The sequence below is a fragment of the Podarcis filfolensis genome (assembly GCF_964270895.1).
Source record: "Podarcis filfolensis genome assembly, chromosome: 1".
NCBI lineage: Eukaryota > Metazoa > Chordata > Lepidosauria > Squamata > Lacertidae > Podarcis > Podarcis filfolensis.
The window spans coordinates 112,166,188-112,190,438 of NC_139604.1; the positions used below are offsets into that span (position 1 = coordinate 112,166,188).

General features: G+C 42.7%; 1 protein-coding gene across 3 annotated transcripts in view; it reads left to right on the forward strand.

Annotated features, from left to right (window-relative positions):
• Positions 1–20,485: 20,485 nt before the first annotated feature.
• Positions 20,486–24,251, forward strand: part of SPATA7 (spermatogenesis associated 7) — a 60,678-nt gene continuing 56,912 nt past the window's right edge. The window contains exon 1 of one of the 3 annotated variants that reach the window (XM_083615148.1): positions 20,486–20,882. In XM_083615148.1, coding sequence (XP_083471274.1) covers positions 20,825–20,882 — 58 coding nt within the window. In that variant the 5' untranslated portion in view covers positions 20,486–20,824. The remainder of the gene's footprint in view (positions 20,883–24,251) is intronic. The other 2 variants (XM_083615151.1, XM_083615149.1) reach the window with 2 other exon arrangements.

Here is a 24,251-nt window from a genome sequence, read left to right on the forward strand (position 1 = left end):
CAGCAGGAGGCCCCATTAGCTAAAGTGGTGCTTCAGGTTAAGAACAGTTTCAGGTTAAGTACGGGCCTCTGGAACGAATTAAGTACTTAACCTGAGGTACCACTGTATTACCCACCCATCACCAGCAGGTCCCAGTTACAGCAATTTTAAATTCAGAAGTAAAAACAGTTAAAACAAATTACAATCACGGGAATATATCCTGATGTTTTGGTGTTTCCCACCAAACCAGCTGTGATCCAAATTGAGAAAAAACAATGGCCTCGCTGCATTTTAAGCCAATCATGTGTGCACAGCCTTGGTTTCACTGAAAACAAGTCCCAGCAGCTTCAAGCACATTGCTTTAGTTGCAGCACTAACAACAAAGTACATCAGACCTATAGACCTTGGGGGAACCAAAGAGAATCATAGCGAGCTGCCTTATATACGAAGCCAGACTAGTGGTCAATCTCGCTCAGTACTGTTTACACCTGGGAATTGTGGAAGCTTCTTCCAACCTGAGGATTGCATTCTTTCTTGGCCTACCATCTTGGGGGGGGGGGGTTGCATATCAGTGGTGGGCGGGACCAAAAGAAGAGTAGGCGGGGCCACCATTTTCTCCCTCCCCCACTGGCCAGCTTCACTCTTAGCAAAGATTTCTCCCACTTTTGTCAATTAGGCTTGAAAACAGCCTTCATCAGAAGGATTTAATTGCAACACATGGATGTTTTCCACTTTGGGGTCTTAGTGCACAGAGAAGGGGGGATTAATGCTTCCTCCCCCAGCTGTGATTCCCCCTGAAAATGTCACCCCCTTGCACTATAGTTACAATGCACTGTCGCACTGCACCAACAGAAGGCTGTTTTCAAACCAAATTGTGTGGCATGGGGGAGGGTCACAGCACATAAGGGCGGTGGGATGAACCTCTCTCCAGCTGTGACAGCCCATGCCACAGTTAACTCTTGAATAAAACCACCTATTGGTTGCAATAGGAGGTTTTTTACAAGCTGAAAACCCAAAGGGAGGTGTAATGCAGGCCAGATGGAGAGGCCCTAGCCTAATGCACTGGCCTGGATGGTGTGTTCTCAGACTTCTATCTATTGGTGGAATGGGACAGGGGAGGTGTGACACCAGCCACTGCAATTGGGCAGTATAAAACTTCTGGATTGACAAGCCCTGGAACCCTGACTTTATGTTGCTGCCTGGTCAACAGAGCAATGCCTTTTTCCTGCAGGCAAATTAACTCAATGGTAGAGAGCATATGCTTTGCATGGAAAAGGTCCAATGTTCAGTCCCTGGCAATACCATCTAAAATTACTGAGTAGGAGGTGTGGGTGAAATACACTCTACCCAGCTCCCTAGACAGCCTCTTCCAGTCAGTGTTGTGGGCCGCTCAGCTCTGTCAGCTTTGGCAGCCTCGGGCAGATCAGGAAGAGGAGAAAGAAAAAGGGGCAGATGTGGGGCTGGAAGACTGGCCCCTGGGGATGGAGGAGAGAGGTCCTCCCCTTGTGATTCTAGATGTCAGGGAGAAACAAATCTGTCAGCTTCCTCCTCTGCCCCTCTGGCAGAGCACTGAGCCTCATCAGGGAGGCAGGAGGACTTTGACCAGCTGAACAGGTGGAACAGATGGCAGAGGAGCTGGAGACAGGGCAGCTCTGGAGGAGAGGGGCAGGGCATAGTCTCGTTGCCAAGAACTAGATGGCACCTTCATGGGTGGGATTAGATGCACCATCCAGATGGAGCACATGGACATGTGCACAGCAGACTCATAGGGTGAGAGAGTCCCATGAGTGTGCTTCCCTTGGCTCATCTTTAAAGGCTTGGCAAGAGGGACATGTCACCTGTTGGGACATCTTTGTAGTGCCCGTTCAGTTATGAACTTCTTGCCTTGCTTTGGAATCTGGACCTCTGGACTGCTTGCTTGCTGCTGAGCCTGTACAGTGGTACCTCGGGTTACAGACGCTTCAGGTTACAGACGCTTCAGGTTACAGACGCTTCAGGTTACAGACTCCGCTAACCCAGAAATAGTACCTCGGGTTAAGAACTTTGCTTCAGGGTGAGAACAGAAATCGCGCTGCAGCGGGGCAGCAGCAGCGGGAGGCCCCATTAGCTAAAGTGGTACCTCAGGTTAAGAACAGTTTCAGGTTAAGAACGGACCTCTGGAACGAATTAAGTTCTTAACCTGAGGTACCACTGTACTGCTATCAGCCTGAATAAAGACCTTTCCCTTACCTTCCCGTAAAAGTCACTGCTGTCATGTTTTAAGACGGGAGTCTGGCAGTCAAGGTAGACTTTGATTGGTTAAGTTAGATGGACAAATAATTTAACTTGGTGTGAAGCAGCTCTCTATATTCCTGCCAATTCCAGCTCCTGTTTCTCAAACTTTCAGATCCAGCCACTGACCTCAGCAGAAGAAAACATCATTCAGATGCAGATTTGGATAAGATTACAAGAAGTGCTACAAAGACACCTAATGAAATCACACATTGCCAAGAATTAACATTGATGTTTTTATTGCTGCATTGTAAATTTGTAATCCGCGGTGACGTATTTCATGTTGTTAAAAGTTATACATGCTATCCCAAGCTCACATTCCCAGCATGTTTGCACTCCTGTCTCAGTGACGTCTATGCTGGCTTGGTCATGTACACAGAATGGAAGATGGCAGGATCCTCAAGGACGTTCTCTATGGGGAGCAGGCTTCTGGCACCAGGCCAATTGGCAAACCAACTCTGCATTACAAAGATTTCTGCCAATGTGACACAAAGGCTGGCAACATCAACACTGCTATGTAGGAATCCCTTGCAGATGACCACAGTGTTTCACAGATGGTCAAGTTGTGTATCCATAGCAGTGACCAGAGGAGGAATGACCATCTGCAGGAGCGCAGAGAGAAGAAACACCATGGTGCATCTGCAGCAGCAAAACCTGATGCCTTCATCTGCCCCCAGTTGCAACAAAACATGTCTCTCCCACATTGATCTCTACAGCCACAGCAGGTGCTGCAACAGCTTGACGTCAACTCCAAAGGCGCACTCCTCCATTGTCTCCCGAGACAGATGAATGCCAGCAGTATTACTATACAGTGGTACCTCTGGTTAAGAACTTAATTCGTTCCGGAGGTCCATTCTTAACCTGAAGCTGTTCTTAACCTAAGGTACCACTTTAGGTAATGGGGCCTCCCGCTGCTGCCGTGCGATATCTGTTCTCATCCTGAAGCAAAGTTCTTAACCTGAGGCACTATTTCTGGGTTAGCGGAGTCTGTAACCTGAAGAGTCTGTAACCTGAAGCGTCTGTAACCCAAGGTACCACTGTAGTTCTTTAAAATCATGGGTGCTACTCTGATTCTACTCTAATTTAATGGTTCTACTCTGAGTATGCCTAACAATGGATATCACCCCAGTGACGCTTTGATTACATCCTTAAAAGAAAAAGTAATCTTGTGTTCTTCCTAGAATTGAGTGCGGCCATCCCTGGTCTCTTTTGGTTCTACTCTTGGGAGCTCCTTTCAGGTTTTCCAGTTCCCTTTCAGTTCCACCTCTGTCTGCCAAAACTAGTCTCATGGCATAAATTATAAATCAATAACGATATAGAAGCAACACATTATTCTAGTATAAGGCTGCAGTGATAGGTAATTTTTGGCATTGTAATCAATTAAATCCGATCCCTTTCTCTTTTTAAAGTTGCAAATATAAGAAAAACCACATTCTTTGTTACATGTTTAAATTTCACCTGATGTGAATGACCAGATCTCAAACACTAAACTGTAATGGTCGTCACTCTTCTGTTCCATTTGGAATGGTTTTATCCATTTTTATAATTGTATATTCTACGGTTGTAACCTGCCCTGGGACCTTAGACTGATGGGAAGGAAAGAAGTCTTATAAATAAATAAAATAAATGTCATGGATATTATTATTCACATCATCACATTAGGTCATTGCTAATCTTATGAGTTGTCCAGACCTTTGTTTTATATTGGAATTAAAAAAATACTTCAGTGCTGCTGTGGCTGCAGTGGTGTCTACGGTGTTTTCAAGGCTAATTTTCTAAGTGCCAAGAGTTTCGTCTCCCATATTAATGGGACTACTCACAATTCATTATTTATGAACAGAGCATTATGTCAAGAGTGCCAAAAAAAAAAGTTGTCTTGACATCCTCCAAATGGCTTAAGCAGCTCATGACAAGCCAGTAGTATTCCCTTTGCATGTTGAAGCTACCCAGGGTCAGAAAAGTGCAATGCAGCTGATAAATGCTATCGGCAAATCTTGCTGAATTATTTCTACACCTTTAAACTGTAATTACCACCAGGTTTAATTGTGTGGTGGTGTTACTTCTGAAATATAAAAATATTCCACCAAGCAATAATTCATGTTCCGCTTTGTACCTGTCATTGCAGTGTTTGATGGAGGGGGCTCAAATTAGACTGAAAGCACCAATTGATCAATTGGGTATTGTATTGATTAACTGATGGTAGGTTTCAATGTGGGTTTTTCTTTATGGTTGTCAGACTGCTGACTTTACTGTGAATACTTAAAGGGCAGAGCTACATTAAGGACTTAAACAGGTTGACGTAGCATCCCCTCTCCTCATGGTACCTTCAGAACTACTTGGAGGTGAGGAAGAACTGTAATTCATTAAGGGTGTCGGGAATGGTAGCTTTGTAAGGGGTAAACTACAGTGTACAGATCTGTGGCGTTTGCCTCCCAGGTGGGTCATAAGGAAAGGGTTAAATGAGTGTGATGTGATTGGCCAGAGAAAAACTGATAGGAGGAGTTAGAGTGAGAGTGGAGCTGTGTGGAAGTCAGTTGAGCGTTGGGAGTTGAAGAAGGAAGAGGGAGGTTAAGTCTGTGTGTTGGTGGGGTTGTGTTGTGAGAGAGTGAGAGGAATTATTAGGTGGAGTCAGATAGTTGGAATAATCAGTTTGAAGTTGTTAGGAACACATAGGACAGTTAAGGAACTAAGATTAAGAAACTGCTAAGAAAAATTAATTGAAACCATAAGCTTGTTCATGCCTATAAATAAACTTGATTATTTGTTAATGTTAACTAATGTCTGGACTCTGTGTATACCCGTGAGAAACAGGTTGGTGGCAGCGAAGAAAGCAAACACAGTGGTGGCACAGGGTCAATAGACCGTCAAACGTCCGGGGACCCTGTGTGATCACCACAGGGTGTGGTGGTGTTACTTCTGAAATATAAAAACATTCCACCAAGCAATAATTCATGTTCCGCTTTGTACCTGTCATTGCGGTGTTTGATGGAGGAAGCTCAAATTACACTGAAAGCACCAATTGGTGTTGCACTGATTAACTGATGGTAGGTTTCAGTGTGGCTTTTTCTTTATGGTTGTCAGACTGCTGACTTTACTGTGAATACTTAAAGGGCAGAGCTACATTAAGGACTTAAACAGGTTGACGTAGCATCCCCTCTCCTCATGGTACCTTCAGAACTACTTGGGGTTGAGGAAGAACTGTAATTCATTAAGGGTGTCGGGAATGGTAGCTTTGTAAGGGGTAAACTACAGTGTACAGATCCTTCTGGCAACTCCTGCAACCAAGCTGGAGCCAAATATATTGCTCTGCTTTGGACCACATCAGTGAGGCCAAGAGGGTATATTTTTGTCTGGGCAGCCCAGGACCTCCATACACACTACCCAGGCTCGCACCCTGGAGAGGTCACTAACGCAGCAAGAACAATGTGGGAGACAGCAGTTACGAGTTACCAGTCTCTGCAGCCACAGCAGGCTCTGTGATGGGTGCCAACAACAATGGTTCCCAGGATTCTTCGGAGGAAGTCATGTGCTTTAAATGTGTTGCCTATGAGAACAGCATGTTGGACTAGATAAACCATTGTCTTGATCCTGCAGGCTCTTCTCGTGTTCTTATGCCTGCCTTGCACACCCATAAGTACCCCACGACCCCCAGGTGTCATGGAGGACACTATGCTATTGTAGGTATTAAAATCCAGGTGCCAGTCCAGTTGACCTGTACATTGAATATGTTATCCTTTGCCTCGGGCAGTGGAGTGTCTTGGGCCTGCAGTGCTGCCCTATGCTTCTAACTGAGCATCCCAAGACTGGTCATCCTAACCATAGTGGCAAGAACTAAATCAAACTGGCAGTCTAAAAGACACATTCTTTACAATATTCAACTTTAAAGGTAGTCATATTGCATTATTACTAATAAATGCTATTTACAGTAGTATTATATGATATTGTGTGTGTGTGTGTGTGTTAAGGTGTATGCCCTATACTGGTGTAACGTTTCAGTTATTTACCGTGAAATTGCTGCAGTAATGATCTGAACACAAAAACCTGATCTGTAGATGTTCTACAGATGTTAGCTGTCCCTGGAGAATCAAGAGATAACGTTTTTCGGAAGTGCAAAACTTGTTCCTTGGCCTGTGAATCCCTTCATGTTCTTTCCTTAAAAAGTTCATCCAGACCGCCTACAAATTTCAGAGCAGCTTAGTAAATGGAGGAGGTAGTTTCTAACTCAGTGTTTCAGCTTCTCCTTCCAGTTCATTAATTCCATGAGCATTATGAAAGAAATCCAATATAGGTAAATCAAATTGACAAGCAATATAGTGAGATGTATTTCAGGACCATGGACAGCTATTTGCATAATTCTCCTTTGTGGCGATCCCTGTATCCAAAATAATTGTTAATATGAATAAGCAATTTCATATTAATACCAGTAATAATATAATAGCATCAGTAATAATGTTCAGAATCTTGCCTATAATAACCACACTGGTGACAGCCTCTGAAATTACATTGAGATGTCAAATTTGCTAGTCAGGTGAATGGTCTCAAGAATGTCTGAACAAACAGTGTTCATGTCTGAACAAACAGTGAAAATATGTAGATGCCAGAACTTGCTTCTTTTAGCAACTAGTATCAGATTTCAGATTCAAAGATACACAAATTAGATTTGACTAATGTACACATTGATTGACAGCTGAATGTCTGAATTCACTGCATTAAAAAGCTTGGCCTGATGTGACACAACAGGACAGAGAGAGATTCATATTTGTGCACATATGGCATTGTCAGTATTGGCATTGATTAACTTGCATTTGTGTGGAACAAGCCCTTAGAGTATGCAAGGTGTGTGTATCACACAATTACACAATGCATTTTCATTATCTTTGGGGAAATGCAAAGCTTGAAAGGCTTGTGCATCTTGCCACTTGACTGAGAAGAACCTTTATGGATAAAATTAAAAGTCTATCTAGTCTAGGACCCTGTCTCCCATCGGTGACCAACCAGGTGCCTCTGGATAGTACACAAGTAGAAATTGAAGACTATATTCTATCCTCATGGCTTCCTCCCAGCAGCTGGTATTTAATTGGATACTAACTCTGAACCCACATATCCATCATGGCAAATAATCACTGGATTTGTCTAATTTCCTTTAAAAAAATATGTGATCTAGTGGCCATCACCACATCTGGTGGAAATGAATTCCACAGAGTAATTATGCAGTGTGAAAAGAAGTATGCAGAAGGATAGCTGCACTCTGCATTGTTCTTTTGCCTATTGTGATTCACTGAGTGGCAAAATGCCTCCCCCCCCCAAAAAAAAAGACCTGTTTACCACAAGCAGAAGGTGCAGTTTTGCATTCCACCTCAAGCATCAATATTATCAATATCAAGCATTCAATGGGTTGAATGCTGCACTGCAAGGTTTTGCATGACCAGACCCCATGCAGAAGGTCTATTAATATAATAATAAAACTATCATTAAAAATCCATCAGAAGGATTATCTCTTCCCACATGTACCTACTAGAGCCCAGAGACCATCAATGGAAGTCCTTCTCCTAATGCCTTTGCAAGCTGAGATGCAGTAGCTGGATAGAAGAGAAAGGACTTTCTGAGCAGTGGTTTCTCAATTATGGAATGCCCTCCTCAGACCAGCTCAACAGGAGCCCACTTTAATGTCCTTTTGGCACCAGGCAAAGAGTTTACAGTGGTACCTCGGGTTATATACACTTCAGGTTACAGACTCTGCTAACCCAGAAATAGTACCTCGGGTTAAGAACTTTGCTTCAGGATGAGAACAGAAATCGTGCTCCGGTGGTGCGGCAGCAGCAGGAGGCCCCATTAGCTAAAGTGGTGCTTCAGGTTAAGAACAGTTTCAGGTTAAGAACAGACCTCCAGAACGAATTAAGTACGTAACCAGAGATACCACTGTATTTTACTTTCATGGGCCATTGCTTCTATTTTCTGCTATTATGCTGTGTTTCAACCCTGTGGAACATGTTATAACAGGGGTGAGGAACCAGTGGTCCTTCAGATGTTTCTGGATTGCATCACCCCCAGTCGGAGATGATGGAAATACAGCAATATCTGGAGTTCCATGGATTATCTATCCCTTTGTTAGGCTTTCTATTAATTTCTACTAGTCATATGATCTTTAGACTTCTTGGATTTAAAATTATTCCTTTTAGTGTTAGTGTTGCTATATAGAATTTGATGGGTGTGGATTTTTGTAGTTTAAACTGCATTATTCTTTGTGAATCACCCTGAGAACAATTATTGTTGGGCAACTGATACATTGGATGGATTATGGATGGATGGATGCATGGATAGATAATAGGATAGATATCAGAAGCCAACTTGCATTTTTACATTTCCAGGCACATAGCAAATGTATCCTGGCATTGGTTTCTTCACAACTTTCATATACAGAAAATTGGAAAGCTAGTTAGCTAGATTTGTGTGTTTCTCTTCTGCCACCAGGCAGGAGAGAGAAAACATAGCATTAAGTATATTAAGCTGCCCCCCAAATATAAAAACTGGCACCTATGACAAAAGCAGCACCAATGGTATTTGCCATCTTAATAAGTTTAACTTTCTGGGTGAGAACATAATGAGAAAGCAATTGCTTCTGTGGAATGAACAAGGGGATGCAGCACTTTGTCACTCATGGTGAGGCTGTCACTGCAAACTAAATCGGCTGTCAGGCTCTGGGGTGTGTGTTGCAGCCATAAACAACAGCTGGTGTTTCAAGGCATTCTATAGATTCCCAATGCATACCGCTGGGAAAGGTGTAGCATAACACAATTTACAGGTGAATTTTAATAGAGACACGATATTTCATATTATTTCATAACCTGATCTACCTCGCCATGATCCAACTGCCTAGAACAGATCTCTGCAGGGTGGATATTATAATTAAGTGATGGACATGTGCATAAAGTAACATATTTTTTTCTAGGAACTGAGATGGCAGAGGATAGCAAAAAAGGAGGTTTGTGAGTCAGGATGCAACCAGGAGCAGGGTGATAGGAATTAGCTGCTATGAACAAGGCATGTGCAGCATATTGGGGTTTTATCATGCATGCTTTCCATTGGAATTGCTCGCAAAACCCAGTTGGATCTTGAACTTGCAGAAGGTGCTACCTGCATGTGGTCCCCCCCCCCTCATAATGGATAGAAATTTGGGGTTAGAAACGGAAATTGCATTTCTTTAAAGATAAAAGACTCTGAATCAAATTTGGCACAGATTCCTGAATGTACAGCATGTAAACAGAAGTACAGAAATTGGTTTGCTTTAATACTACTCCAGTTATAGACAGATTTTTAAAAATGATATAAGATGGCTAAACTAGACCATGATGTGGATAATTTTCTATCATTTTGCATTATGAGCAGCCTTGTGAAACCATTTAGGAATGATGAGAAGGAACTGACTTCCATGAAATACTGAACATTTTCTCTAGAAAAATCAGTCCTTACAAATTATATTCTGATGGGGAATATTGCATTACTCAACTTCTTCAAAACTCTATGTTAACAATTAGAGCTCTAAAGCCATTTCCAGCCTCCCATATAACTGCTTTGCGCTCAGTAGAATTGAAATAATAACCTATGATTAAGCTTGACATTTGTGTCAATATAAACATCATTAAGAAGCACAACATTGCAATTGTCGCTTCAGTTCCTGCTCCTAATATCATACAAGGGCGTAGATCTATGATTTATTTGCTTGACCAGAAGCTATAACAAAGTAGCAAAATGTAACATTTATTACTAAATGTTAGAGTTAACCGTTGAACTACAAGTCTGTCCATTGCTCAAAATACAGCCTTCAACTTCGATGGCTTCTCTTGTCATAGGGGAACCATCCATCACATCACTTTTAAAATACAATTGGTGCTGTTTTCCTAGAGCTTTTGTTGTATCATCCAGTTACCAGCATTAGCAAAAAGGGAATCTGTTTCCTGTAAATCCATCCAATGTTTCATGACTATTGAGAAGATGGAAACGTTTACCAAGAGACTCTTCAGTTGCAAGGCAATGGCATTTTTAAAAGAGCCAAACTCCCTGTTACTTCTTCTTCTTCCTCATCACCACAAATACAGCTATGGGAATTATAGGGCATTTTCCTTGACACACAAGCACACCCATCTAAAACAGCAGAAGATGTTTGCTGTCATCAAGGCAAGTGCTTTAGCCAGTAGATGTTTGCTCGGGTTGCTTTCACAAGTGTGCTGAAATTATTTCATTGCATAGCAGGCACAACAGTGGAATCTGTTACCACAGTTGAAGCCTGTTGGATTAAAGCAAAAGTGGGGAACCTCAAGCCATTCAGTTGTTCCTGGATTTCAACTCCCATTAGGCCTAGTCAGGATGACAGGATTTGTGGTCCAACAATTTCCTAGAGGGCCACAACTTCCCTGTCTCTGGTATAAAGTCTGACCAGCCTCATTTACTCTATGAACCGCCCTGAGACCTTTTGATGAAGGGCAGTAAAAATGAATGAATGCAACTAATCCCTAACAGAGTATATGTGCAAAGAGTAATAATAAGCAGCTCCGCTCTGGGAACCAGCAATAGAATGGCCACTCGGCATTGGTTGGCCAAGACTATTGTACACAAAACCAGAGCTCAAGGCAGATATTCTAAGGCAGGAGTGGAGAACCTGTAACCCTCCCAATGTTACTAGGCTACAACTCTCACGCCCCCCTGATGGGGCTGATGGGAGCTGTAGTCCAGCAACTTCTCGAGGGCCACGAGTTTCCTTTTTTTCTTCACAATAATATTTATTAATTTTCAATAGACATAACAAAAAAAGAAAATATGCAACAACAGAACAACATAACAACACAATATAGAAATAAAAAATAAGAAAAAAGAATAACAGACTTGACATACCTAAACAGAAAAAACCCTCAATTAATTAATTAAAATCCATTTTCATAAACATTTTAGTTGACTTCCTCTAATCTCCTCCATCTGAATTTCCTCTTAATTTGAATGTAGCAGTTTCCAATATCATTATTTCATAAAACAATATTACAGTCATATTCCAATTTCTTTACCTTTCTTATAGTACATTTTCTTATTTATACATATAGTTCTAATTTTGTCCTAGGCCTGATTGGTTCTTTCAAGTGGTTACATATCTTTGGGCCACGAGTTTCCTACCTGTGTCATATGGGAATGTTGAAAACTGGCTCTTTCTACTTCTAGAAACCACCAAGGCTGAAATCCGACCTAGACACACTTCCCCAAGATTAAACCCCATTGAACTTAGTTGGGTTTACTTCTGAATATATAGGATTGTGCTTTCAAGTGTCCTGGTTTAAGCACATACACCAGTGCTGAGCTACGGGCCTTTCTTTTTCTTTGACATCTAGTTTTCCATACACAGGTATTTATACATATGTTATTTTTGTGTGTCAAGGAAAATTCAGCCAGGTGAATTCTCACCTGCAGTCTAAAGTGGCACTGGCTGGAAACAGGTTTACCATTTCAGCTGCTGCTTGGAAGAACAAGGGCTTAGTTTAGCCTCCAGGAAGCATGCATCTTACATCGTGGTCTATTTTTGTCTCTACCATCCTATTCATTAATCAGGGGTAAGTAGTGGGAGACAGCTGGTCTCCCGTTGTTGTGATTTGTTTCTTATTCATGAATAGGAGGAGGAGGAAATCCAGCTGTTGCAAACATTAGGCTCATAACAGTGTCACTGTCTATGGCATCTTTACAGCTGTGGGTGCTGCCATGGGAACTGACTCACAGTTTTCTTCTAGCTCATAATAGGCTTGCTATATATTGATATTCCAGAATGTCAGACTGCCTGGTAGTGCAGGTAGCCCTAAACTCAGTAAAACACACATTATTTCATTGTCTGTAGACCCTTATTTCTTTTATGTTCACCAAACTTTTCAATCACCACTAAACCTGGAAGCTGAAAATACTTTTTCAGATACAAGGTCAGTTGTGCCATTTACTGCAGAGAATGCCACAGGATATGGAGTCTAATGGATTGACAGTAGTTTGACCTTCCTTACAAAATCATAAAGCAAGTTTTTATCCCAAGCTATTGTAGATAAGTCTGAAACTACAGTGCTGCTGCTTGCTATAAAGAGAAAGCCCAGGTCAGCCAAGGGATGAAAACTCTTCACTTAGCAAACTATCAACTTTCACCTTGCATTCACAACTGCCCTACACTTACAAAACCGGAGTTCAAAGACATGTTCCAACCTGGCAAAAATACTTGGGTGAAAAGCAGAGCCAGTGATGGGTATGGCCTTGGAAGAGGGGGTGGGATGCCTGGGACTGAAGACTGGGAAAACAACACCCAGCAGACAGAGAAAAAGCTGGATATTAAGGCAGCGAGATGTTATCCCGGAGTGCATGCTTTGAATATTTTAATAATTGTCACATACATAATCAGCTGACAGAGAATCAGAAGACCCTCTTTTTCTCTGACTTTATGTCTCTTCTTAGCTTGTTTTTCTATTATCTTTAATTCTCTCTCTGCTAAGTCTATGTCTATGCTTTGATTTTTGAAGTTTCCTATCTTGGATTGATGGAGATACACACAGGAAGGTGATAGACAGAAAAAAGAAAGGCCCTGCGTGAGGGGCAGGGTAAAGAGGATCTCCCAGGGTGGGAGGCTGGAGGAAGAGGGGGAAGCGCCAAGATGAGACCTGGGAAGGTTCACTCTTCTGCATGTGGAATAACAAGATATAATTGTGATAGCGGGCCTGGTATTTATTTATTTTTCTTCTTCTCTTCTTTAGTTTTTCCTCTTGCTTATTCTTGCTTATTTCCTATTTATCTTCTTTAGATTAGTTTGGCTTTTAGTGTATTTTATGTTGAAAACTCTTAATAAAATTGACTTTTTAAAAAAAAATGGAAGAGAGGGTGGTCTGGGCATAATTCCAAGAGCCAGCCAAAGAGGCCCCCAGAGCTGCATTTGTCCCCAGGCCTGAGGTCCCTCCACCCTATGCAAATCTATCCTTCTTTACACATGTAGCTGTGACTGGGGACAATCAGGTTGTGTATCCACAGCAGTGGCCAGAGGAGTGACCGCTGAGAAGAGTGCAGAAAGAAGAAACGTCATGGTACACCTGCATCAGCACAAATGTATGCCACCATCTGCCCAACCTGCAGCAAAACATGTCTCTTGCATATCAGTCTCTACAGCCACAACAGGTGCTGCGACTCCCCGATGTTTTGACATCACTCCTGAAGGCACACTCCTCCAATTGTCTCCTGAGGCAGATGACTGCCAACCAAAATCTCTGGAAATTATAACCCGTTCCCCTTTTAATGCCCTTGATTCAATACTGAAAAAAGGACAGTAAAATTGGCTTCCAGGTGGAAAAATCAAAATTGGAGACAGAACTGTTAGAACCCAGTACTAAGAATTTGTCAAAAATGTACAATTTGCTGCTGAAATGGAATACACAAGATGAAACGGTTAAATCAGCCATGATTAAATGGGCTCAGGACATTGGTCATAATATTTTGTTTGCTGATTGGGAAAAGTTGTGGGCCACCGGGATGAAATTTACGGCATGTAATGCCTTAAGAGAAAATATTATGAAAATGATATATAGGTGGTACATAACCCCAGTCAAGCTTGCAAAGATTTACCATTTGCCTGACAATAAATGTTGGAAATGTAAAGAAACTGAAGGTACATTTTTTCATCTTTGGTGGACTTGCCCGAAGATTAAGGCATTCTGGGAAATGATCTATAATGAACTTAAAAAGGTATTTAAATATACTTTCTCCAAGAAACCAGAGGCCTTTCTCTTGGGTATTGTCGGCCAAGGGGTGTTAAAGACGGATATAACTTTCTTTATGTATGCTACAACAGCAGCTAGAATACTCATTGCGAAGTACTGGAAGACGCAAGAGCTACCCACACTGGAAGAATGGCAGATGAAGGTGATAGACTACATGGGCTTGGCAGAAATGACGAGCAGAATCCGAAACCAGGGAAGAGAAGCAGCGCAAGAAGAATGGAAAAAATTCAAGGACTATTTAAAGAAATATTACAAAGTTAATGAAAGTTAGAATGATGTTGGACTGGAAAGTAAATGGTTACTATTAGCAATGGTTAAGACAAGGAGAATAAGGAAGATTAGTTTAAATCTAAATTAAAATAAGGGAAGATTTGCTGAGTAATCGATAAGAATTTGGAATACAGAAAAGGGAGGCATGAGGAAGTCGGGGAAGAAAGGTATAAGAAATTAGGATATGAAATGGTACATGTTTTTTGTTTTGTTTGTGTCTTTGTATGTTTATGTATGTTATGTTTATATGAAAAAATTCTCGAATAAAAATATTTTTTTTTTAAAAAAAAGATTCAATACTGAAAAAATATCCCAGGGTCCACCCAGAACTCATGCCTAGTTCCAGCTCTTCACTTGGCAGAGATTTGGCAAAAGGTTCAGAGACTTGAAAGCCCATTACTATCTTCTCCAAAGTTGGAGTTTCCTCGTATAAGATCCTTTTCGCAGAGTAATCCCCTCCCCTATTTTTTTAATAGCTCTTAACCTGCCCTAGCTCTAAGCCACCCCTAGGGTCTGTCCATGTAATGCTTTTGCTACTTAGATGACTTCACAGCTGCACCACGAGAGCTTCTGCTTTTCAGCTGCCCACATGCTGCACTGAACCACTGGGAACTCTTGGTCCCATCTGAATCTTCAACCAAGAGTCTCCTGGCAATTAGACCATCTGCGTTCCAGGTTCAAGCAGACAGGGCACGCATACAGAAGCATTCTCAGCACCTGCCTCACAAACTATGGAATTCACCCTGGAGATTTTCCAAAGCCAATGTTTCAGAATGTCTCAAAGCATGTAACAAGTTTCATGAATTTTGGGCTTCACAATCCCCACCCCCGAATTTGGAAATAAATTCCATTAGAGTCAGTGGGGATTATTTCCCGTTCTGCATATACACAGCTAAAAAAAGAGAGGCTATAAATCTGCTTTACATTGTCACAAAACTTCTTTTTTTAAACTAATTTGAGCCATTACTTTTGTTATTTTAGCCTGCCATTTAACGCATATAGCCATACTTTGGGAATATGCATCTTCTTTATCGTTAATTATCGCAAAGGGGCATTTGCATATGTCACATTAGGCTGGTGTCACCTGGCAGAGGAAGTAAAGATTCAGAATTTATGGCCTGGATGACTAAAGTCAGATTCTCAACTTCTTGACTCTTCCAGTTAACGCTGCTAATTAGTGTCTGTGTTCTTTAATGCCTGGCATTTCAAACTGAAACGGCGAGAATAAAACAGCTCTTAGCAGTGATAAAGTATAGCTGCAGTTTGTCATGTCCTTAATTCCACTCCAAAAAGTTTATAGGAGGAAATGGGTGAACAGAAAATGGTGCAGTTTAGGTAGAAATACAGAAACGGCTTTTCTTACACACCAACCACCAATTTTAACTAACCCATAGGGACCTTCCCCATACCTCAGCATCCCCTACAAAGGCCCTATACTGGGTGCCTCTGACAAATGAAGTGAAGTGGGTCACCAACAGGGAGATGTTGGTGAGATTTTGATTTTATTAATAGTGTTTTTATGTGTGTGTTTTTTAAAAAATTAATCATTTTTTCAATACAAACATCAACCGCAAAAGACACATAACGACAAAACCATAATAACAATAACAACACAATTTTACAATTCAGATTTGAATACACTGATATACCTACAACTACACCTTTTTAAACAATATTTTCCCACCTCTCCCTCCTCCCCCTACTTCCCACCATTTGCCTTATCACTTAAATATTCATTCCAGATTTCTTCATATTTATCCATTCTTATTTTGCGTCAACATGCAATTCGTTCATGTGTAGCTAATCTGTCCATATTATCAATCCATGTGCTCAATGGAATCTTTTCAGCTCTTCCAATTCATCAAAACAAGCTTTTTTGCTTCTAATATAGCATGGTACATCCATATATATATTTTGACCCCTTGAAATCTCCCATGTTTTGGATTTTTGCCATTTCCTTTAATCCAGTCTTTATGTTATGGGGTGGCACAGAAATGTCATATATAAGGGAGTGGGAATTAAATTATGAAATTATGCGCTTTCAATTCTGGCTGAACAGTGCAAGAAATAAGAACATGTGGTTTTTAAAGATATCCCAAAGAACTGTCATTCTACATCTGAATGTCTTTAGGTATCATAAAAGCTAGCCCAGTTCCTAGGTTACATTTCCCCCCATCCATGACGTTTGGTGTTATTTGCATGGTTACATTCACAAACATATCATTAGAATGCATCATTCATGCAATTCGTGCAAAGATTATCATGGTAGTCAAGGTTAGGTTTCTAAAATAATTGAGTTCACAGGCTCATCAATGAATAAGTTGCCCGAATAACACAGCCAACTAAATGTTTTTTAAAAAACATGTGTGCAGTGTACACACACAGATTAATCCAAAAGCAATTCCATGCATGCATTACATTGGAAACTGACCTTGAAAGGTGTTGTGTAAAAGACAAAAGAGGCTATTCAAGCCAATGGCAATCTGCTAAAAATTGTAGAAAATGTATTGGCACCAGTGGGCCAGAATTCTGGAACAAGGGCAATTCTAATAAACTGCAGCGGACAAGAAAGAAAAGCAATAGAAATTGTTGCATAGTGTGTTGCCTGGTAACAAGGGAATAGCTGTGATGCTTTTGAAATGTTTGTTTGCTCAGAAGGCTCAGAAAAAGCTCAATATGGAGGTCAAATGGCCGAAATATTGGGAAATATTGGAACAAGAAGGAGACAAACTGAAATTACAGAGTTTTGAGAAATTAAAAGATAAAGTGCGAGACTGGCTTCATTATTATCAAATAAGAGAGGCCTATAATTTGGACAAAAAAATTGGCTTCCAGGTGGAAAAATCAAAATTGGAAACAGAACTGTTAGATCCCAAAACTAAGATACTTTCAAGAATGTATAACTTGCTGTTAAAATGGAATACACAGGATGAAACGGTTAAATCTGCTATGATTAAATGGGCACAAGATATTGGTTACAACATTATGTTTGCTGACTGGGAACAGTTGTGGACCACAGGTATGAAATTTACGGCATGTAATGCCTTAAGAGAGAATATTATGAAAATGATGTACAGGTGGTACATAACACCAGTCAAGCTTGCAAAAATTTATCATCTGCCCGATAATAAATGTTGAAAATGTAAAGAAAATGAAGGTACATTCTTTCACCTTTGGTGGACGTGCCCAAAGATTAAGGCTTTCTGGGAGATGATCTATAATGAAATGAAAAAGGTATTTAAATATACCTTCCTGAAGAAACCAGAGGCCTTTCTCCTGGGAATAGTCGGCCAATTGGTGCCAAAGAAGGATAGAACTTTCTTTATGTATGCAACAACAGCAGCAAGAATACTTATTGCAAAGTATTGGAAGACACAAGAGCTACCCACCCTGGAAGAGTGGCAGATGAAGGTAACGGATTATATGGAATTGGCAGAAATGACTGGCAGAATCCGAGACCTGGGAGAAGAGTTGGTGGAAGAAGACTGGAAGAAATTTAAAGACTATCTTCAGAAATACTGTAAAATTAATGAATGTTAAAATGATGTTGGATTGAAAATAAGTGGCATTAGCAACAAAGTTAATAAGAATATGCAAAAATGAATTGATAATGGATGAAAATATAGAGTTATAATATGTTAAGATACAGAGTTAAGATAAACGAAAGAGGGTAAGGATTTGCTGATTTGATTATTTAAATGGAAATACAAAAAGGGGAGGTGTGAGGAGGCCAAGGAAATAAGCTAATGAGTTCAAAGTTACAAAAAACGGATTTGTTTTTAATTTTTTTTTAGCTATCTGTCTTTTGTATTTTGTATTTTTATTCTTTTTTTTCTTTTTCATGTATTTTTCTATGTTCTCTTTTTTGTATCTTTTTCTTTTTATATGACCTTTTTTCATTTTGTAAACTTATGTTTTTGTAAAACTTCAATAAATATCTTTTTTTAAAAAAATGAAATGTTTGTTTGCTCAGTGGGAGACTGTCCGCATCCCTTTAAAAAAATATGTATTCTGTGAATGAAACCACCAACTTTTGTGGGAAACTGGAAGCCCAATGCATCAAGTGACGGTTGGGGCAGATTCATCCACAGAATTCTTCCATTGGGAAAAATGAACTTTCAGAGTACAAAAAGGTGAAATAGTAAGCTGTTGCTGCGGACAGAAATCTGGCATAGTAAAAGTAATAGAAACTTAAAATGCATGTTTCTGCGTTGTATTTGGCTGCCCCTGTCTGAGAAGAATAACTAATGCAAGAACTGTCTATAGGATGTTAAGAGAATTATATACAATTCAGCCAATACAATCCACATTTGGTTCATCAACAGACACTATTTACAGGACCGGCCCAGAATGGAGCTGATGTACTTAAACTCATTGAAGTGTCTACTATTAATTTTTAAAAATAAAATCTAGTTTTTGACATTAGATCTGGAGAAACATGCTCAAATGCCTTGTAAATATTGAACATTTTATAAGACATCCGTATCTTATAAAGAATGAAAATTAGTAGAATGTGCTGCCTTTTGTAAACGCTCTTCAAATCAATGTGAAAATTATGCTACTGACACATTTGTGATTCTACTGCTAGCATGCAGCCAAAGCCAAGTTATAAATGACAGACAGGTAGCTCTTTCAGATGGTAACAGTTTTTCCAGCACAGCATTCCACATTTTCTTTCTCATTTCCAATGCATTGCTCTTTAGATAAACACCACTGTTGGTTGGTTTGCTGTGTAGTGTTCATGAAACATGGTCACACTGATTTTCTGGTTAGTTCTGAATTCTCCAAACACAAGACCTGTTTTGTATATATATTGTGTTCACTGAACGCTCCCCCCTGCCCATGTCCACCAATGTACCCAACGTACACTACTGAGGGGAATGGAACCGACTGCATGGAATCAGGATGTCCTTCTGATAACAATGCATGGATACATTTAACTTTTATGCTTAACAAAGAATGTTGCACACTAGGAAGTAAAAAAATACAGTGGTACCTCGGGTTACATACGCTTCAGGTTACAGACTCTGCTAACCCAGAAATAGTAAATCGGGTTAGTACATCAGGTTAAGAGCTTTGCTTCAGGACGAGAACAGAAATCGCACGGCGGTGGCGCAGCAGCAGCAGGAGGCCCCGTTAGCTAAAGTGGTGCTTCAGGTTAAGAACAGTTTTAGGTTAAGAACGGACCCCCGGAACGAATTAAGTACATAACCAGAGGTACCACTGTATGGGTTTGTTACACAGAAATGAAAGAGGCAGAGTATACGGGTGCTGCTTTGGGTAGCTAAGGTGACAAATACTGTATGCAGGTAGCAAATGATCACTAAGCACATATAAATACCGTAGTTCTAAAAAATATCTCCAAAGCTCCCAAGCCTAAGGAAAGTGAGCATAGCAAAGTTCCATCCCACCTACACTAAAAGAAAAGGAGGGAAAGGAGGGGTATACTGTCTGACCTATCACACTGGTTCCCCCCCCCCCCAGTCCTATTCTCAGTAACGGGAGGGGGGACAGGGCACATTGGGCAACAGGGCGGATCGCAGAGTGGAGCTGGTGGGGAAGGCTGTAGGGTGGTAGGGCCTCCCGTCCCTGGTAAATGTGCATAGGCTAGCATAGAAAACGACCTTAGGTGTTATGTACAGTACTGAGTTGAATAGGATCCAAAAGGCAGCGGTCTGATTGGTCCTAGAACAATAGGATTCAGAATGCAGCAGTCTGATTGGTCCTCAGGAGCCACCCAATCCAGCTCCATGTGGAAGTGAATCTGCAACCAGATTGGCCTACAGGTGAATCCCGGAAGTAGCCAATCAGGTGGGGCCTATTGTGTAAATAATGTATATAAAGCAGACATTGTGGGGCACCTTCTATTCCTCCTCACCACTATGAGCTGAATAAAGAGCAAGAAATCCACTCTCGACTCCGAGTATATTTCATTAGGCGAAGCCAGACCCTCGCTCCACGTAGCTCAGTGCTGTTTACCTGGCTGTGGCTCTCCGGGATTTCGGAGGGGGCCCTGCGGCCAACCCCACGTAAACAGGTGGTGGCATGAACCAGGGAGTGGACCTTCCCCCTGGAAAACAGCCGCCCTTCCTACAGTCCACCCTGCGCGGCGCAAGACACCCGCGCTCCTATACTTGGCAAGGGGTCCCCTCCGCGTTCAAGCACCACCTTTGCGCACGGCGGGACTTGCTTCTGAGGAGACCTGCTGTTCAGCCTCTACCTCTGAAGCCCCGCGCTCCTTTTTTACACGGGAGCAGGCCCTACTCGGCGGCGCAGAGAGCCGCGGCTCCGGGCCTCCTCCACCTTGCCCTTCCCCCGGTCCCAGGACGTAACGCGCCCAGCGGCGGCGGCCGCCAAGCGAGCCGCGGTGTCCATAGCAACCCGTCGGGCTGCCAGGCCCGCCCCTTGCCGGCCGGGAGAGGCGAGGAAGGAAGGGCAGAGGGAGGGAGGGACGGACGGAAGCCGCCGGGCTCGGGCCGCCGGTGGCCCTCTGGGCTAGGAGGAGCCTGGCGGGCCGGGCCAAGAGGATGGGAGTGAGCTTGGAGGGCGGCGGAGGCGGCGGCGGCAGGAGGAGGAGGAGCCCAGGTAGAGACGGCGGGGACGAGCCGGAGAGCGGGGGGGAGAAGGAGGTCCGCCGGCATGTCCTGCGGATGGGAGGGCGGCGAGACCTGGAGGAAAAGGCTGGAGGTGCTCTGCGCTTCCCTTTCCGTGCCCCTTTCTTCTGGCGCCTGCCGGGACACATTCTCACCCTCCGCAGCCGGCAGAAGCGGTCGCTAATCCTGCACCGCCCGCCCTTCACCTGCCTCCCCCCCCCCGCCATAAAGCCAAATAAATCCCTCTCGCCAGAGACTGCAGGCATTTCCGTGCGCTAGAGCAGACAGACAATAAACAAGCCCTTCCCCCTCGCGCGCGCCCCCCTCTCCTCTCCTCTCCTCTCCAGCCTTGACTATGACGACATCGCCAAATGCGCGCAGGGAACCCCCCGCAGCGCGCGCCGCCCCAGTCGCGAGGCTTCTCATTTGGAATTCCGCGAGGGTTCCAGAACGCCCCGCTCTGATCCCGCGGCTGAGAAAGGGCTCCAGAACGCACTGGGGGGAAAGGATGAGGAGCGTGGGAGTTTCCCAGCATGCACCCGTCCTCCTCCTCCTCCGCTGTGTTGTCCTGGTTCCCAGCCTCCCTTGCACACAGGTGGTTCTGTGGAGACCTGCCATTCTGGGCAAGCTGGATGAAACAGAAATCGCCGCCCACTCCAGTACAAAGTGCTTTTTTTAAACGACAGCCCCATATAATAAATTGGCCTGGGAGAAAGGCCTACTGAGCTGGATGGGGTTTGCTTCTGAGTAGACACGTGCAGGGTTTGTGGTGTGCTGGTTCGTTTATGCATGCCTAAGCTTCTGTCCAGCCAATAAGCCTGGCCTTATGCCCTTTTGTTTTCTTGTGCAGTTTCTCAGCATGTGCAGTAAATGATTGTGAGAGTTTGAAAGGAGGAGCCAAGGTTTTCCCAAGTGTCACCTAGACTTTGAGAGAAGGACCCTGGTTATTTCTAAAGAACCAATAGCTCATGGTTTTGTTGGAGGGGGGCCTGGTGGCAGTGCCGGATTTACGTATAAGCTAAACAAGCTATAGCTTAGGGCCCCATTCTCTTGCCCCCCCCCCAAAATGTACATTTCCAAAATATAAGATAAAAAACAAATAAAATAAAATTTACATACAGCAACAGTAGGCTCCTATGATGTAGGTAATGGATCCTGCCTGCTCCCTAAAATATCACTGGTTTGCTCATTTCTATATATAGGGTGCCTACATTCTGCATTTTACATCCTACATTCTGCATTCTACATTCGGAACGCGGGTGGCACTGTGGGTTAAACCAAAGAGCCTAGGACTTGCCGATCAGAAGGTCGGTGGTTTGAATCCCCACGACGGGGTGAGCTCCCGCTGCTCGGTCCCTGCTCCTGCCAACCTAGCAGTTCGAAAGCACGTCAAAGTGCAAGTAGATAAATAGGTACTGTTGTGGCGGGAAGGTAAACGGCATTTCCGTGCGCTGCTCTGGTTTGCCAGAAGCGGCTTAGTCATACTGGCCACATGACCCGGAAGCTGTACACCAATAAAGCGAGATGAGCGCCGCAGCCCCAGAGTCGGCCACGACTGGACCTAACGGTCAGGGGTCCCTTTACCTTTACATTCTGCTTGGACTGGTCCATAAATTACCAAATAACATATATTCAACACAAAAACAGCCACAATTTGTTGTTGACAAAGGACAGCTGGACATATAAAGGGCCCCATTACCTTCAGTAGCTTAGGGCCTCATCAAACCTAAATCTGGCCCTGCCTGGTGGTTATATTATTTCCAACATTTTCTCCTTTTTAGTAAAAGGCGAAAGATTTATTTATTTATTTTTGAAGATGGCGACGGAGGTAGCAGCCTAATTAGAGCCTCCGACTTCAACTAAGCGTTTTTTATTAGTTTTTATTAGTTTTAGCCTCTTCAAGACCTCAAAACTGCACCTTAAGGACTTTAAAGACTATTGTCTGTCTGTCTCGTCGCCTCGTTTTAATTAGTTTAGTCTTTTATTGTTTTATTGTTTATTTATTGTTTTACCGTCGCACTGTTTACTGATACTGCTACACTGACTTACAACCTTGGAGCTCCCGGACGACGGATTGGCTTAAATACAGCTAAAGAAGCAGAGGAAACCGCTGAACTCCATTGAGCCTAACTTCGATAAGATAAGTCCAAGAACTCCCCCATGAATACCCTCCCGCCCCAAGTTAAGGCTTAAAGAGGGAAAGGTAGGGAGGCTCCCTGATCCAACAGCCTGGATACCGGTTTTCCAAACTTTACCTCTACCTTTATTTCTACAATAAAGTGCCCAATAAGGGAAGCTTTCAACTTAGAGAATGGTGTTCACAAGACAGAGCTATAAAGAGCTGGGAATCCCCCTCACCAAAGCGGCTGAACCCTCTACAAGAGGAAGGCAGGTGAAAATCTCACAATATTTTAAACCGAAAACAGACAAAATAAATAATGCTGACAAACGACACCCCCACGAATGGTCCATAGACCGCACCAGGTACAGGGAGCCCATGGAAACAGACGAAGAAGGGGTGGGAGTCAATCTGGCAACGGAAATAAAACAAGCTGCCATAGAAGATGAAACCTCAGTGAATCAACCGGGGCTGGAGCAGGAACAAGAGCCACAAGAGGAAAACCCAGTAATTAAGACAGATGAGCCCTCCCAAAGACCCAGGCCCGGGGAGAAGATGGGGTTTCACACTGTGACGAATGAGGACCTGGAGGACACAAGAGCCCAATATCTGGACTTGGAATGCCTCCCCTACACACTAACAGGGTTATATAATGATCTGTTAAATGAACAGAAGTTGCAGATAGGCAGAGAACTGGGACACATCAAAGACTTCCTCTCAGAATGCTTGGGCCTACTTACCACCCTGACTGAAATAACTAGGAGAATAGACAACTTGCATTCATATAAAGTTCTCTCTAGCACACCAAACGATAACAGCATTAAGGAAAATAAAACCCGACATGAGGTGGAAAAAAGGAAAACATCTAGGATCAAAGCAAACCAGAAGGGAAACTTAATAGACCTCAAGAAACCCCTCTTAAAGGGGAAGTGTCCCAGGAATAAAGAGAAGAAGCCCAAGAACGTAAAAATGGGAAGGAAGACAAAGCTCCCATCTCGAACAAAGAAAACGAACTTCACAAGACTATTTAAGCTACTAGAGAATTCAAATCCAACGAGCCCAGCTAACCCAGTTCTGCCACCCCTTGATAAAAGTCGAAGCCCAAGCCCAAATAAAAACCTCCATAAGGCTGGGCTTTTCAATTCAACAGAGGAACTCCATAAGGCTAGGCTTCATAATTCAACAGAGCAACTAGCGCTCCCGAATGGAACCGCGGGAAAATCAAGGGAAAACCCGAGCCCT